Genomic DNA, 18,624 nt, shown 5'->3' with positions numbered 1-18,624 from the left:
TGGCCTCAGACATTTCCTGGCTGTGTGACCCTTAACCCTAACTGCCTAGACCAGGGATGGGCAAACTACTGCCCATAGGCTAGATGTGGCCCCCTGAAATGTTCCTAATCTGACGAATACAATGAGTAGGATACAATACAATGAAACTTTGAAAGAGTTGCCTTAGAAACAGACTGACAGATGAGCATTTCCTTTCCTTTGGCCCCCTCTTTAAAAAGTTTGCCCATCACTGGCCTAGACTTTACTGCTCTTCTACCTTAGAACCAATACTTAGCATGGATTCTAAGACAGATGGCAAGGGTTAAAAAAGCAAAACAAAAATTAAAATTTCAAAACAAAGGAAAAAATGTTCCTAAACATGCTCCATTTGCACAGTAAGTGTACACCAAATTATTAGTGGATAATTCTTTTTGATTCAATAGTCTAACAGTGACTTAGATTGTACTGAACAGAATTCATCAATAATTATAAATATTTAAATGTAAGCTAACCTGTAATACTAATTATTAACATCTACTATGAGTGTAAATCATAATATATTTAATGTTTCATGGCATATGCAATTAGTTCAATGCAAATATTTGTTCAATCTCCAATAATTGCAGAAAAAGTCTGTATTTTATGGAATGCTATAAATACAAAGTCCTTTAGTATGTGCTATTTCATTTTATCTTTAAAGCAACCCTGCTGACCAGGAAAGCAAGTTGTTATTATGCCCATTTTGCTACTAAGGAAACTGAAGCACAGAGAAGTTGCATTGTGTGACTTATCCAATGTCACACAATTACTAAGTGTGGTGGAGTCAAGATTAAATTTTACACCTTCTAGTCCAGGATTATTTCTTTTTTAAAAATGTCCAGAAAAAAAAAAAAAATCTAAATCCTAAAAAGGAGATGGCACAACTTTCTTCCTATATAACTCTCTCTATATTCTATCTCCATGCTGGTTCTTAATTAATCTGTAAGCAACCATTCCTATAAAACAAGACTCAGAAAAATGACTTGAAATATTTTAACTTTTCCCTCACAGAAAAAAAGATTATTTTGTGACATGTTTATTCCACAGCTCATTATTATTCTGATGATTTAGAAGTTCTAAATTCAGTTTTATCAGGGTTCACATTATAGACAAAAAAAGAGGGGTATTTGATTCTCTACTGTAATTTCCCTATGGACATGTCACTATTTCAAATCTTATTAGCAATAAAAATCTATATGTAATCTAATCATTAGCCAATAGAGCCTTAGTTTACAGCATATATTGTATGGTTTGTTCATATATAGCTACAAATATGTAGCAGGTATGTAATCATAATGTATGCCTAATCTCAATATCTTTATTTAGATGGATCTGTGATTAATCCCAACTCTTTCCCAATACCAATCCTTCTCATCCTTTGTAATACAGGTCCATAAGTTCCTGTATCTCCTCCTCTAAACCAGGAAGGGGCTAAGGGAGATGGGTGATATAAACATGCTTTTTAGGTTTTCTTAGGAAATAGAGTTAGTACACATTAACATCCACTTTCATCCATTGGATGCTATATATGCTCTTGGTTTTATTTTCTCTTTCTCATCTGACACAGGTTTTGATTTTCAAAGTTGCTGGCATATTTGAATCTGGCCTCAGATACTTCCTGGTTGTGTGACCCTGGGACATTCACTTAACCCCCAACTGTCCAGCCCTTGCAGTTCTTCTGTGTTAGAATTGACACTAAGAAGGTAGGGGTTTAAAAAAAAAAAAAAGGTGCACATATAGCTGGTATCAACAGTAGACAGCTGGTTCAAGAATGACTTATACCGGTAATAATCACTTTCTCTCTGTCCCTTTTGATTCACCATTTTAATCCAAGATTTTTAACAATATGGTGACAAGTGGTCTAGTTGAGGCTTTTACTTTGAGTAGAGACTGATATCCATATATAAGGTTTAACTTTTGGCCTCTCTTGTTTCTTACTCCTTAATCCTGAACCATGTTTTCCAACATAATTTTTTCCTTCTTCTTCAATTTGTGCAATTTCTCTACTTTTTTATCCTTTTACAAAGGATATATTGATTTCACTTGGAATTTCTTATTTTGTTGATCATAGATATATTTACACTTTCTTGTTCTTTTACAATTTATTTTGGTGCTAAAAGTGCAACTATCTTTAAAATGATCTTTTGGCAATAAAAAAGGCTCAAGTGTTTAACAAAATGATATTTTTAACTACTTTTGTACAAATGGTACAAAAGTCTATTCTATATCATTTTTTACTGGATTCTTCAAACAGAATCTCCAATTCATCCTTCCATATTTAAGCATCAAATTCCTTGTCTTCTGGTTTTATTTATAGTGAGAATTCTGATATGATTCAATTACTGAATAATCACTTACTGGTAAATGGATTAGGATTTCACTCAGAGCCAACAGTTAAGGTTTATTAATGTTCTAAATGTGATTCTTAGAATACTCATTTTGTCACTGCAAAAGTGAATGGGGACTACACAGAACTAAAGACCATTCTAAATTTTTATTTTATGGTTTGCCATGTCTAAATAATAGGTCAGCAAGTTTTGAGTCAACTTTTGACTCTGTACCTTGTTCTCAGGGAGCAGACAAATCTGTTTCTGGACATATACTTGAAGTCTTTTCAACAATGTAGAACCTAATGCAACACCACTAGCATACTTTCACAAACCCAGGCTTCACACCACAAGGCATTTTAGAACAAAATGAAAACCAATGTCATTTTTCAAGAGAATAAATAAAAAGGCAAAATGAAGCAAAATGGTCTGTATGAGAATGGGGGTGGGAGGGTAAAAAGGGGTGCAGTTAAGAGGAAGTAGAGGAACTATAAGTGATAATAGTAGAATTATCCAACTCTGCCTTTCCCATATTGATTCAAGAGTGGGAATAAGAGAGAAATAAAAGGATAGAAGAGGAAAGGTAAGTTATAGGTGAATTGTTTGAAAATCATCTTCAAGTGTTTTTACAGAACCTCCAGTTGCCAATCTTATTCACTGTACCCTAGGGATAATCTTCCTTGTAGACCTGGAAAGCTAAAGCATTTTTCATGTGTTATGAATTCAAAGCTGCATGTTCAGGTTATTGCTAAATGCCTATAATGATACAAGGTCTGATTAACATGCTCATTGGACATTATTTACTCTTTTTATATATAATTGAAAGTATCCAAAGAGCCCCACAAATCATTCTGAGACCTTTACTCATATATCAACACTTGTAAAAAGTTAGAATTTTCTCTTTTAACCCCCACTTCCCAAGATGATAAATTATTATAAGTTAAAGCCCAACACATGGAGTACTGAGAGGATTTTTATACTGAAATGAGATCCAGAGTAACATTAGTTCATTTAATTCATCTAGCCTCTCAGCCTCAAATGGAAAGAAATTGGCATAATAGGACTCATGGAAGATCCCTAACAAGTTTGTGGGTTCTGGGGGAAAAGAGACCTTTTGTCCATACCCTAAATTGATTTTCCCTGCTCTAAGATGGAATTTGTGATGTTCTCAAAATTGCCCATTTTATCTTCCTATTGATGCAACTTAAGGTCAAAATATAAAGATAAAGATTAAACTGAGAGGCAGTAAAATAGCAGTGATTAGAGTGCTGGTTAGGGAGTCAAGAGGACCTAAAGTTCAAATCCTGCCTCTGACACTTATTAGCTTTTGTGTCCTTTAGCAAGTTACTTAATCTTTCTCAACCCCCCCCTTTCCTTCCTCATACATTAAAATGGGGATGGAGGATACAGAGTTTTGCAAACTTTAAAGTGCTATATATTGGCTACTATCATCATCAATAATTAGCATCATCATCATCATCATCATCCCAATGAAACAAGGTCCTAGAATTCCCCCACTTGCCAAAAAGGTGATTTTATCTCCTAGCCAAGGATTCTAGATTTCATTACTTTTGAGTATTTGTCCTATGTCTCAAAAAAGAACTGGTTGCCTTATAGCATCTTCTATCTTCTCTTCCTCCCTACTCTATTTCTATAGATATGTGAAAAACAAAAAAGTAAGAAGGATTACTTAGGAAGAAAAAGTTTCTACTATTGAAGGTAACTTGGTTTTTTGGTTGTGTTGTTTGTCCTGTGTTTCTTTTAGTAGTTTTTCAATGTCCTTATTATAGAGCCAAGGTCTCTGATATCACTAATTTTGGCAATTCCCAAAGAAACTCACTTTATCAATGGTATGTTCCTTGCAATTTATAGTCTTATGGAGTTAGTTGCACTTGGTTTTATGCCTCTTTATCCCTGGTTCTGCAGGTGTTCTACCCTATCTGAAGTTTCAGTCATCCATGGTAGGTCTTGGAACAATTCCCCCTGCAGTACCAGCACTACTGTGTATGTCAGAAGGAGACTTGAACCCAAGGTCTTTCGAGGTCATGTCTCTATCCAATATACCACACTGCAGCTAAAGTTTTTCTTAGCAGGGCTTATTAAAATATAGGTGACGCCTAAGTAGATAACTCTTATGTCTTGCTTCAGGTGGGGAATGATGATAGTTGAAGTTTTGAATCTATGTTAATAGAGTGCTATGAATACAAGAGAGTTCCATTCAAACAAATGATAGATCTCTAAAGGACAGAAAGTCAATGATACACTAAGTTCAAAATAATATTTTTATTTTGTAAAACAACCTAACACATTTAAATATTATATGGTAATAGCCTCCTCCTTTTTGAAAGGCCTTAATTTTCTAGAAATATACCAAAATATTGTGCTACATGTTATCCTGCTACTATATTATATTTACATTACATTTTAAATTTTAATTGAAGAAATTTTGTCTAATACTATATTCTTGTGGAATTGTCTGAGTTGACACCACTAGTCTATCTGAATAAACTTTGAAATCAATATGTCAGAAGCAAAGTATTCAAAAAGGCAAATGCAGAAGGCTATTTTAACATTTTATCTTGTCATTTTTAAAAATTAAAGAGTCCTGATGGGAGACGGCACCTATAACAGCCTTACTGATCAAAACTCCAGGGGATTGTCTATTAACAGAAGCATTGTCTCACACACATGGGCAGCACTTCTTGCCAAAGCAAACTTCTCCACATACACAAATGCTCAGGCAATTCCATCACTGCTTTCTCTATTTTCCTCACTCTCTCACCTATCTTCAAACTCTCATGCATTGTATTATGCCCTGTCACCAACACACTTATATCTTCCCCATTCTCAAAAAAACATCACTTGATCTATCGGTTCCTACCTTCATCCCATATTACTTCTCTTAAATGGTCAAACTCCTTAAGAAAACCATCTACAATCACTGTCTCTCCACTTCCTTTTCTCTCATTCTCTTTTATAACTCTCTACAGTATGGCTTCCAACCTAGTCATTCAATGAAATTGCTCTCTTCAAAGTTAATTAAAAGTTAATCATGGGGGCAGCTGGGTAGCTCAGTGGAGTGAGAGCCAGGCCTAGAAACAGGAGGTCCTAGGTTCAAACCCGGCCTCAGACACTTCCCAGCTGGGTGACCCTGGGCAAGTCACTTGACCCCCATTGCCCACCCTTACCAATCTTCCACCTATGAGACAATACACCGAAGTACAAGGGTTTAAAAAAAAAAAAAAGTTAATCATGGAGTGGTGAGGTGAATGACATGAAGTCCTGGATTCAAATTTGTCCTCAGACACTTTCTAGCTATATAACACCCTCTCCACACAACTCCAGAGTCCACTAGCTCCTTATCACTCCCCCAAGATTAAATATAAAATGATTAAATATAAAATTCTTCAAAGCTGTCCCATTTTCTACCTTTCTAGTCTTCTTACATTCTCTCTCTCTCTCTCTCTGTCTCTCTGTCTCTCTGTCTCTGTCTCTGTCTCTGTCTCTGTCTCTGTCTCTGTCTCTCTCTCTCTCTCAGTCACATGGCCTCCTTTCTGTTCTTTGAACAAAACATTTCAGTTCCATTTTGTCCAGGGCAAAATTATGGCTAAAGCTGAGCACATACTATACTCAATTAGTATAATGATACCTCACTTACATCTTAAAACCAGTTTTTTCCCCTTTATAAACATTACCACCCCAATGCTCTTATAGATAAATAGTCTGGGTTCCTTTCCCCTTTGCTTTGTCATGCCATGTCCATAATTGTTGGTTCTGTATATTATAGTATCCCTTTCCTCTTCTCAAAATCCTAATCAACTGAATTATCTTCAAAGATCAATTAATATATCCTCCTCCTTCCCTTCTTCTTTTGCATCACTTCTCATCTATGGATGTAAGGACACCAAGAGTGTGTCACAGAAAATGTTGGAAATTTCCAAATGGGTCACAGAATGGAAAAATTTGGAAAGCACTATAAAATTTCAAGGGAAAAATACTTACTTGTGGCAGAACCAAGAAGATTTTTTGAAGATTTGTCCTCCCCAGTACTATAATCCAAAGGATAATCTGTTAAAAAAATATTATATAAAATGAATTATTATATGCATATATGTACATATATATAAAAATTACACCATACCAACAACTCAAGTCACAGGGAGTCAAAAATAAAATAACTAAGAGCATCAACATACTGGGAAAAATCAATCAATAAGTATTTAATAAGTACCTTCTATTAAGTACCCAAATATGTTTAGAGCAGGGAATACAAAAACAAAAATCAAGCGGTTCCTGTTTCAATATATAAAATATTATATACTATTATATATGATGTATGAATGATAATGCATATATAAACATATACCAGATAAATACAAAGTTATGGGAAGAGGGACATCAGAAAAGAGGAGAAAGGGGTGGGAAAGATCAGGCAAGATTTTATGTAAAATTTAAGTATCTGAGCTGAATTTTGAAGGAAGCAAAAGATTCAAGAAGCAGATTTGAAGAATATGTATTTCAGGCATTGTTCAGTGACTTGTCTTGACTCTTCATGACCCATTGGGTCATCTCTTGGCAGAGATACTGGAATGATATGCCATCATCTCCTTATCCAGATCATTTTTACAGATGAGGTTAAATGACTTGCCCACAGTCACTCAGCTAGTTAATGTTTGAGACCAAATCTGAACTCAAATCTTCCTGACTCCAAATCTGAAGTTCTATCCACTTTACCATCTAGCTGCCCTCATTTCAGGTATGAGCAATAACTAATGGAAAGTCACAGAGATAGGAGATGTTGTATCATATATGTAAGGAACAGCAAGACCCTAAGTTTAGCAGTAGTATAATGAGTAAGAAAGGTATACTCTGGGGCAGCTGGGTAGCTCAGTGGATTGAGCCAGGCCTAGAGACAGGAGGTCCTAGGTTCAAATCTGGCCTCGGACACTTCCCAGCTGTGTGACCCTGGGCAAGTCACTTGACCCCCATTGCCTACCCTTACCAATCTTCCAACTATAAGTCAATACACAGAAGTTAAGGGTTTAAAATAAAAAAAAAAAAAGAAAGGTATACTCTACAGCCTGCCTTTATAATAAGGCTGGAATGGCAGACTTGATCTAACTGGTGAAGGGCTTTAAATACCAAAGAAGAGTTTAAATTTTATCCTAAAGGCAATCAGATGTCATTAGAGTTTACTGAATAGAAGAATGACACAGTCAGACATATGGAGTTTAAGAAAATCACTTTTGTTGCTTTGTGGAATGTAGAATGGATTGGGGACATAAGGTAGGGAATACCATTAAGAGCTACTGCAATATTCCAAATGAGAAGTCAGTCAATAAACATTTATTAAGCACCTACTATGAGCTGGGCACTGGGGATACAAAGAAAGGCATGAGACAGACCCTGACCACAAGGAGCTCCTATACTAATGGAGTGATGAAGGACTGAACAAGGCCAGTGGCAATATGAGGAGACAAAAACAGATGGGGTAGGAGAGAAGGTAGAGTTAACAAGTTCTGTTTAGAGATGTGGGAGAAAGTTAAATATAGAGTTGAAGATTAATGCTGAGATTGCAAACCTAAGCAGCTACAGGATACTGAGGATAAAACTGAGCTTGAAGTCAGGAAAACCTGAGGTCAAATCTAGTCTCAGATACTTAGTAGATGTGTGATCTTGAGCAAGTCACTTAACTTCTGTTTGCTTCTGTTTCCTCATCAGTAAAATGGGGATCATAATGGCACCGACTTCTCAGGGTTGTTGTGAAAATCAAATGAGATATTTGTGAAATGTTTAACATGGTGCCTGGCATATAGTAGGTACTTAATATTTCCTTCTTCCCTCCCTCTCTTCTTCCTTCCTTCCGGGAGGATGATATCTGAACAAAAATAGGCAAGTCTAGAAAGTAGGAGGTGGAGGGAGAGACAATGCATGGGGCTTGAAACTTATTGGACATCTAATTTGAAAAATCCAAGAGACAACTGGAAATGAGTGACAAACTCAAGAATAGAGTTAGATATGATGGTCTATAGCGATGATAATTGAATCAACAAGAGATAATAAGGCCACCAAATGATAAAATGTAAAAAGAGAGGATAATACAGGACAAAGTTTGGGGATACAATTATAAGTAGAGGCCTTGAATATAGACAATGAAAAGCATTAACTTTTTCAGGCTATAAAGATATTTATAAGCACTGGGGGCATTTGTAACTTAATTATAGAACTTAAAACCTTAGAAGAGATTTTGCAGATCATCTGGTTCAATTCCCTTTTATTTATATAGTCACATATAATTTAAGGAAATACTGCCCAATTAGGTTAAGTGATTGAGTAGTAAGGTAATAAATAACACATCTGACTCAGCAGTGTGGACAGGGTCCTGGGGCTACATAGTCAGAAGGCCTGGTTCAAAAAGACTAATTTTAACAATGGGACTGTGGGCAAGTGACTTAACCTGGCTGTGCCTCAGATACAGACACACACAGAGCTAATGAAGGAAAATTAAAATTAAATTCAAGGAAGTAAACATGGATAAAATTTAATGGACAAGAAAAAAGACTATTAACCCCCCCCCCCAAAGACCAAAAATAAAAATAAAGACAAGTTAGTACCATACATTTTGGCTGCTTTCAAAAAATTTAAAACCAGGATCACTCAATAATATTTTTAAGTGATGAAAATTAAAGGAAAAGAAAAATGCTTTAAGTCAGTGTTTACCTACTATAGATGACCTACCATAGTCCTCATCAAATAGCTCTTGTCTCTCTGACTGGTACTGAGAATCAGCAATTTCTTCATATTCTTCAACCATGCTGGTGCCAAATACCCTAGAAACATCAATTTATAATAAAGATTCTTGAAATAAAGCATAAAACACTTATTTTAATAAAAGCATATCAACAAATTATCTAATAATGAAACACTTGAAATCCAATTAAAATGTTTTGAATAAACTATTCCACTAAAATTCCTTCCATATATTTAATCAGCAAAACATGAACCCGCCTAACCCCAAAATGAATTTGAAGGTTCCAATTTCATAAAACCTTTGAAATCCTAGTTTAACAATGTTGCTATCTATGCAAATATAAAATTTACTTCCCTTTAAATGATGCAGTTAAAATAAATATATTGATTTAAAAACCATAATTGTGAAATATTTTTAAGGCCTCAAATTCTTTGAAAAAAACATAGTGTTTACTTTTCTCCCAGGACATACATTTTGTACATTACCTTATAAGGCTTAATGGACAAAAGTGTTCTGATCCAAAATGTGATAGCAACTCCACCTAAAGAATAAAAGTACTTAAAAAATGGAAACCCAGAAATGTTTAATCTTATTATAATTCAAGATAATAGATCCAAGTTTTACACTTGCAATATTTCCACAAGGTAAACATTCCGAGAAAGTGGGAGAGGAAGGAGGAGAGGAAAAGGCAAAGAGAATCTTGGAAACTTGTTTTTGCCATGCAATTAAGATGGTGAGCTGCAATATACCAAGCTCTATGCATTCAACATTCCAAAAGAGAAGGTCGCTAACCTTTATGTATTTGATGAACATCTGAAGCAAGAGAAAGGAAAAGAAAAAGATATCAGTACAAAAGTCTAGATAACATGCTAAAAGCAACTTTAAATATTTCTCAATTACATTTTATGGAGAAAGTATGGAAAGAAATGTATTATAATGGATAAAGTTGTAGTACTCTCATTCTGAATGGAAACTCAAATTACAGTCTTGATTTTTATCATTACTACTCATAAATATAATTTAACAATATGTGCCTTAATGCCTATATTAAAATAAATATAATTTTATAATTCTCAAATGTTTTGTTATTTTAATTAAAATGATCTCTACTAACCAGATTTAGGTTGTTGAAATTATATACTTATATATTTGAAAAATCACATTAATACTTATTAGATGCACAAATATATTATTTTCCTATTAGTGAAAATGTATTTTAATCCTATAATAGCACATACAAATGAAATGGCCAAGCTTTTTATAACTACTTTTACTATTATCAACAACTACTTTTCCTTCATGAACTTCATTTTACATATTCCACAGGTGTATACATATTAAGGTTATTGTCTAACATGCAAGACTGTTTATACTATGCCATTCGTTCTATTTTGAAGAAATAAGTTTTAGGAAAAGTAATGACAAAGCCAAAATAGATAAAGCATAATTTTTTGATATGGCATAGCAAGTATCCCTTTAAGCATCATTTATTAATTTAAAAATATTGGTGATACTGGAAGAAAAAACTGCATTTGCAACACACAAAACATTTTAAAAGAACTGTTTGTATAGACTTCCCAAATTTTATTCATTTGGGTGGGTTAAAGAAAATCAAGTACAATTCTAAAATTCCAGATTTTATAAAGAAACTGAGGCACAGAGAGATTAAGAGAATGGTAACACAGTATTAGGGGTAGGATTTGAAACCAGATCCTTTCACTCCAAGTTTAACATTTTCCAATGTATCAGGTATACAGTATAAGAAATATACTAATATTGAATGAGAACCTGAGATAACTAGTTCTGACAGTTGACTCAATTTACACAAAACTAAAAATCTTGTGGGCCATTCTGCAAAAACGATGAACACCAAAATTGTCTCAAGCTTCAAGTATTGAAAAGGGGATAATCTATTGAATGACTGATCAACTTGGGTAATAACTTTTGAAACAAAAATGAATTTATTGCTAAAAGTGTATTTTTACATTTAATAGCATAAGCAACACAAAACTAACAGTCATGTCAAAACTTTGCCTTTACTGAAATATCATTAAAAATAATATCAAAAACATTTAAGAAAAATAAAATTTAATACTTTTAGGCTAAGACTATGAATACTACAAGTTTACCCGTTTGCAGATGCAGATACATGCTAAGCAAACAGTCAAACACCCAGAAGACTATTAGAGCTAGCTAAAATTATTAAAAGTATAGTAGAAGTGATCAATACAATTGCCATTCAAAAAAAGTCACTATACTAAACATAATAGCGATTTCAAAGTTTGCAGCTATGGATAGAAAAGGGGGGAAAGGCAAGGTTGTTGTCTCAAATCTAACTTTAACTATGATTTTATTAATTTAACTAGGAGAGAGTAGAAAAGGAACATTTTAAAGAACTCTTTAAAGATAGAACATCAAAATTAAGATTTCCACATAATAACATATTTCACTTATATATATATAACCAAGACTTTTACAACTTCCCCCTGCTTTATGTTTAAATTAGATGAGAAATGTCTACATTTTCATTTTTAATGAAATTATTGTGTAAAATGAAATTTCATTATTAGTGTATAGCCTAGGACTCTAGGGAACTTGAAATTAAATAACTAAAAAAGTCAGGTGGAAGAAAAGGATATTTTAAATATTACTGCTTTTAAATGATAATTGTAACGATCAAAATTTCAGATTCTAATACATTAGGAAAACAGATTTACTTTATCATTAACAGCAAAATATTAAGAATAGGATCGGGAAGAGTTTAGATATTATGCAAATTGGCATAGTAAATTCCCTTGGACAATTATTTTCAGATATTGATACAGGAAGCAGATCTATGAAAAGTCAGCCTTGAATAAATAAAAACTAATTTGTCACTTTATCATGCTCACCAGAGATAATAAAATTAACTCATTCTGTTTTTCAATTTGCCCCATGAAAGAGCTAAGAATAATAATTCTTTAATAAAATGATTTATACCTACATACTATATGTGCTGAATTTTAATTTTTAAAAATGAGAATAGTCACATTTTCATTACCAAGTACAATGTTCTTTTACCAACTATTTTACCTTGACATATTTTGCATACATCTGTTCATCTAACGGGAAACTCTGAACAGTCCTTTCATCTCTACCATGAAAAGTGCCCAGTTTAATCCATTTATTTGTTGGATATCTGGAAAACATATAAATCCCCCCAAAAGGAGTAATAGTTAGCATATTATATCACAAGACATAGATCAAGTTTTTATCTTTTTTTTCCTATCCAAGGTGACACTGACTTATCATAGTACAATCATGCCAGTTGGTCTTTGTCCCAGAGATCTTTTTCTACATGAATGCTAATCAGTGTTAAAGCCCCTGTAGAAGAGGGAAGTACCAGAGTAAGTAGTGCAAGTAATTCTTGGACAATATGAATTTACCAGATAGCTATGAGTGAGCATAAGATAAATTTGGGTCATTTATAAGGAGTTGCCAATGACATTAACATAATAACGGAAGACAGTAAAGGATATATGGAACATATTTACTCTACGTCACTCCATGGTTTCAACTCCACAGAATAAGATAATACCACACTTGAGGGTAGAAACTATCTCTCTTCTTATTTGTGTCCCCAGTGCTTAGAACAGTATTGGCCTATAGTGGGCACCTAATAAATGTTTAATGAATTAAATAGAAGTGACAGTAGCATAAATCAATGAGTAAATTGTTTCTGCATTATATAGAGAGAATGTGGAAGGAGGACAGAAAAGAAATGGGGAGCAGAAACAAAGCTATCATAACCACATTTAAGTTTGGAAGAGGTATACCATTATAAGAAAAAAACAGAAGATGAAAATTCAGACTTCCAAAAGAGGTAAATAGGGGTGATAACTGTACTGCCAAAAGGTTTCTTTGCTAAAGAATTCAAGACTTATTTTTAACTGCATTAACAAAAAATGTATATATACGGACACCTCAGAAATATGTCTTAATGCAAAATGCATATGCAATGATTATATATTACTTCTATAAAATGAGGTACTGGCCATGAAAAGAAATTTTAAAGTGGTGATGTAAGTTTTAAAAAAACCTACCTGTCACTAATAGACACCAAAAAATCTTTAGGAGTAGATGAAAATAATTCATAATTTGCAATGTCAAACTGCTTTACTTGAATTGGCTCACAGAGTTCAATAACAAACCTTTAAAGAAAACACAGAAATTATCTGAACACTTAGCAAAAATCAATATCAAAATAGTTTTCAATTTTTTTCCTTTAGAATAAAAAGCAATAAAATACATATTAACATGTCATTTCATTACCAAAGGCAACAAGACTTAAAGGAACTCTTATTTGGAAGCTGATCAGCAATCTGAGTGAATTCATATGGTTTTATATAAGAGAAACCCATATTTCCTTTTCCATGAATTCTATTAATTCACAAAAAAGTTGCTATTCTTCTACCTTATATATGTGCATTAATTCCAGAAAATATTCCTTAAACAAATTTAAATTTGTGCATCTATTTGCAGAATGATTTTTAAACAATAAACCTGTCAATAAACCTACTCCATTAATCCACTTTTGAAAATATTATTTAAAAGTCCAGATATCTAAAAGTACATGTAATTTCACCATGTAAAACTTGCTTAAAAGGTATTTTGAAAATATTTCTGTGATGCATATCTTGTCTACTAAAACAAAACAAATCAACAGTATTTCTAGAGTACTAACTACTATATAATCCAGTGATAATCCAGGTAACATGAGGTACAAAGTAAATCAGTCTTTACCCACAATAGCTTACCCCCTAAGAAAACACTAAATTATCAATCTAGAAGAAATTAGTCCTAGTTCAGTCTTGGTGAAGACATGGCACGTGTGGGCAGAGCCAATACTGGTGGAGCTGCTCCGTTCCCCCTCTTCCCAGCACTTGTGGACATTTTTGTATTCCCTGCTCCTCTGTCCAACCCCCCAAAACAAGCACTTCCTCCCTCAGCTCTCTCCAGTAATGTAGGGGCTCACAGACATCTTGAATTTGCCCTCTGGGCACTTGAATTAGAAAAAAGTTCACCAATGCTGCCTTACACCATATTCCACAAAGTATTTTTTAAATCCTTACCTTCTGTTTTAGTACCAGTTTTAAGAAAACAGCAAGGGCTAGGCAATCAGGATTAAGTGACTTACTCAGGGTCATACGGCTAGTTAGTGCCGGAAGCTAGATTTGAACCCAAGACCTCCCATCTCTAGGCCTGGCACTTTACGGTACTACCTAGCCAACTATCCACAACATATTTTTAATATCTATGACCCTAACATAAAGAATGATGATGTAAGAAACATCATTATCTTTCACAGCTTTAAGTAGGTCTATTCTTTTTTTTCTTTTTTTATTTAAGCCCTTAACTTCTATCTTAGAATCAATACTGTGTATTAGTTCCAAGGCAGAAGGGTGGTAAGGTCTGGCAATGGGGGTTAAGTGGCTCACCCAGGGTCACACAGCTGGGAAGTGTCTGAGGTCAAATTTGAACCCAGAAACTCCCATCTCCAGACTTGGCCACTAAGCTGTCCCCTAGATATATTCTCAATCAAATAAGAGGCAAAGGTAATTATAATAAAAGATAAAGACAATAACTAGGATTTATACAAACAGGGAAGCTTCTGTACAAACAAAATTAATGCACTGAGGATAATAAAGGAAATGATTGGGTGGGGAAAAATCTTTATTTCAAATTTCTCCAATAATGACTTGATATCTGTGATACATAATACAGACAGATACACACACAAATATAGATATACATACACAAAGGGATTATAGTCACCTTCAAGGGAGGCATTTACAACAACTAAAAATACCTCTAATTTTCCATTCATTCAAATTATATATGCATTCTAAATAAATGCAGAAAACAATGCAGAAACAAACAGCCTGGTATCCATAATTTATACATATTACAAAATAAGAGGCTGATGGGGTCTTTAAACTTGAAACATAAATTCCTTAAAAAAGGAAAGCCAACAATGAAAATACTATTCTGAATCTTATTCTCTTCAATAAAGAAGAAATTATCACTGATGTGACCATGACAATCTTAGAATTTGTGATCAAAGAGAAAAAAGGCATGAATAGTCTGTAACAAATACAAAACAGTAGGACAAATGTCAAATATACCAAAGAAAAAGCCTTGCTGGTTTTCTGTGATTATTGCTTCATTTTCTAGGTGTTGATTAACCCTTAACCGTCCCTTTAATATTACATTCTAGAAGTTAGCCATTAATCAAAGTGAAGTCTACTGAATCATAAAAACACCATTCAATTACCTCTCATAAACCAATAATTTATAGACACATATCAGCAGTTTGAAACTGAAATTTCTTTTTCTCATTCCCTTTAAAAAAACAACAAACAAAACTTTACTGATATCCTTTTGTTTTTATTTTGCCTTTGTTTCCAAACATATCTCTTTCTTACTCAGTAATCTATCCCTTGTGACAAAGGATATCAATAAAGAAGGGAGAAAAGACAATTCTGCAAAATCAACCAAATACTGTGTTCTAAAGGTATAGGCAATATCCTGAAATCAGTTCTCCACTTTGCCAAGAAGAAATCCTCTTCTAAAGTTATACCTAGTGTTTCAGATTTAAGAAAAAATTCAGGTTTTTTAAAAAAGGCCAATGGTAGTAAGAAAATTTCCTAATAGTACAGACAATATAAGTGGGAGAAGAACAGGACAGGTTGACAATATTATATATTTAAGCTAAGATCATTCAACTGGAGCAACAATGCTTGCCCAATTATAATCCTCTTTATACTTATTGGGATAGCATTTTTTTGAGCAAAGTGATCAGGAACCACATAAAATAGATGGCCAGAATAAGTCTTGAGACCTCCAAGATATCTCTACATCTGATGATAGGTCTATACCTATGTAATTTGTTCATACAAAAGTATAATTATGATTTTCTTTAACTTACCAAATTTTGGTGCTACATGGATTCAGCATATATAAGTCCATGTTTTCTATGAGAATTGCAGATGTGCTCTATATAAAGAAGAGATAATAATTAGAAAAGGAAAATACTAGGCAAACAAAAAGAACAAAGTATTTTTGAGCAATTATAAAACTCAATTTTCTACATTTTAAATTCTTCAGGTACTTAAGCATCAGAGCAATACAGAAAGCTATAAAAAGGGCCTGAACTTGAAGAAAACTCATGCCACAAAAGAAACACATAAATTTTTGATCCTAAAAGTTAGGATCAGATTTTCTTTAAAGAAAAAACCTTCACATTTGCTAAAGGTAGATATTAAGGATTATAGATTTAAAAGTATCCTCCCTCTTCTTTTAAAAAGAAATCACTCGGGGAGGGGGGAAAAGGGGGGGACGCTGCAGCTGGGTGGCTCAGTGGATTGAGAGTCAGGCCTAGAGACAGGAGGTCCTACGTTCAAATCCGGTAGACACTTCCCAGTTGTGTGATCCTGGGCAAGTCACTTGACCCCCATTGCCTACCCCTTACCACTCTTCTGCCTTGGAGCCAATATACAGTATTGACTCCAAGACGGAAGGTAAGGGTTTAAAAAAAAAAAAAAAAAAAGAAATCACTCAAAGCTCATGAGGCATTGTTATTTACTAAGTTTAAAAAAGAAAAGTAGTTGCACAGACATTATGATCCTTAAAGAAAACAGAAACAACCAGCTTATTCTAAATTCCTAAGCAAAAATTCTTTTAAAAGAATTCTCTTACCTATAAATTTAATTATTAATGAAAACTCAAATCAATCAAAAAGTACTAATTAAGCCCCTACTGATCACTCTTTTAGATGGTGAGGATACAAATACTAGGGCGGGAAGATATTAAGCAGTCAGAGGAAAACTGGAAAAGCTTCATGCAGAAGGAAGTCTTTAAGCTGAGTCTTAATGGAAATAGGAAATTCTATAAGGAAGGGAGAGGAAGATACACTGCATGGCAAATCAGCTAGTGTAATGGCACAAAGATGGGAGATGGAGTGCTGTGTGAAGAATACCAAGACAACCACTGGCATAGCTAGACCACAGACTATAGGAAAGAAAATAAGAATGCAATCAAAAATATAAGTGGCAACCAGCTTTCTTTAAAAGCCAATAGGAGTGACTGAAAACTACTGAGAAGAGAAATGACATGATCAGAGCCTGCATTAATAAAAATCACTTTGGCAGCTGTGTGGAACATAGAGAAGAGGAAGCAAATAAACATTTCTATAGCACCTGCTACCACCTACCAGGAACTGTGCTAAAAACACTTTTTACAAATATTTTATTTTCCATGTCAGTTAAGATGGAGTGTGAAATGGGAGAGATTAGGTTTAGATCAACATCTCACACCCTACACCAAGATAAATTCAGAATGGGTGAATGACTTGAATATAAAGAGGGAAACTATAAATAAGTTGAGTGAACACAGAATATATACCTGTCAGATCTCTGGGAAAGGAAAGATTTTAAAACTAAGCAAGAGTTAGAGAAAATCACAAAATGTAAATTTAATGGTTTTGATTATATTAAGCTAAAAAGCTTTTGTACAAACAAAAACAATGTAGTCAAAATCAGAAGGGAAACAACAAATTGGGAAAAAATCTTTATAACGAAAAACTCTGACAGGGGTCTAATTACTCAAATATACAAGGAGTTAAAGCAAATGTATAAAAAAATCAAGCCATTCCCCAATTGATAAATGGGCAAGAGACATGAATAGGCAATTTTCAGGTAAAGAAATCAAAAGTATCAATAAGCACATGAGAAAGTGTTCTAAATCTCTAATAATTAGAGAAATGCAAATCAAAACAACTCTGAGGTATCACCTCACACCTAGCAGATTGGCTAAAATGAAAGAAGGGGAGAGTAATGAATGCTGGAGGGGATGTGGCAAAATTGGGACATCAATGCATTGCTGGTGGAGCTGTGAACTGATCCAACCATTCTGGCTGGCAATTTGGAATCATGCTCAAAGGGCTATAAAAGACTGCCTGCCCTTTGATCCAGCCATACCACTGCTGGGTTTGTACCCCAAAGAGATCATAGATAAACAGACTTGTATGAAAATATTTATAGCTGCGCTTTTTGTGGTGGCAAAAAACTGGAAAATGAGGGGATGTCCTTCAATTGGGGAATGGCTGAACAAACTGTGGTATATGTGGGTGATGGAATACTATTGTGCTAAAAGGAATAATAAACTGGAGGAATTCCATGCAAATTGGAGAGACCTCCAGGAAGTGATGCAGAGTGAAAGGAGCAGAACCAGAAGAACATTGTACACAGAGATTAATACACTGTGGTAAAATCAAATGTAATGGACATCTGTACCAGCAGCACTGCAATGACACAAGACAGCTCTGAGGGATTTATGGTAAAGATGCTACCCACATTCAGAGGAAGGACTGCAGGAGAGGAAACATATAAGATAAACAACTGCTTGAATGCATGGACTGAGGCGGACATGAATGGGAAATAGACCCTGAACAAGGACACTTGTTACAACCAGTGGAAATGTGCGTCGGCC

At 34.1% G+C, this 18,624-nt stretch overlaps 1 protein-coding gene across 1 annotated transcript in view; it reads right to left on the bottom strand.

The window, feature by feature from the left end:
- SUCO (SUN domain containing ossification factor) overlaps nt 1-18,624 on the bottom strand; it is an 85,842-nt gene that overhangs the window by 17,814 nt on the left and 49,404 nt on the right. Inside the window, exons 9-15 of the mRNA XM_044676858.1 lie at nt 16,064-16,131; nt 13,179-13,286; nt 12,169-12,274; nt 9,889-9,909; nt 9,582-9,637; nt 9,084-9,175; nt 6,348-6,413 (exon numbers count right to left, since the gene is read on the bottom strand). Of these exons, the coding sequence (XP_044532793.1) occupies nt 6,348-6,413; nt 9,084-9,175; nt 9,582-9,637; nt 9,889-9,909; nt 12,169-12,274; nt 13,179-13,286; nt 16,064-16,131 (517 nt within the window). The remainder of the gene's footprint in view (nt 1-6,347; nt 6,414-9,083; nt 9,176-9,581; nt 9,638-9,888; nt 9,910-12,168; nt 12,275-13,178; nt 13,287-16,063; nt 16,132-18,624) is intronic.

Source organism: Gracilinanus agilis, chromosome 4 (assembly GCF_016433145.1).
Source record: "Gracilinanus agilis isolate LMUSP501 chromosome 4, AgileGrace, whole genome shotgun sequence".
NCBI lineage: Eukaryota > Metazoa > Chordata > Mammalia > Didelphimorphia > Didelphidae > Gracilinanus > Gracilinanus agilis.
The sequence above is the reverse complement of the archived record's forward strand: the minus strand, read 5'-3'. Positions and strand labels throughout refer to the sequence as shown.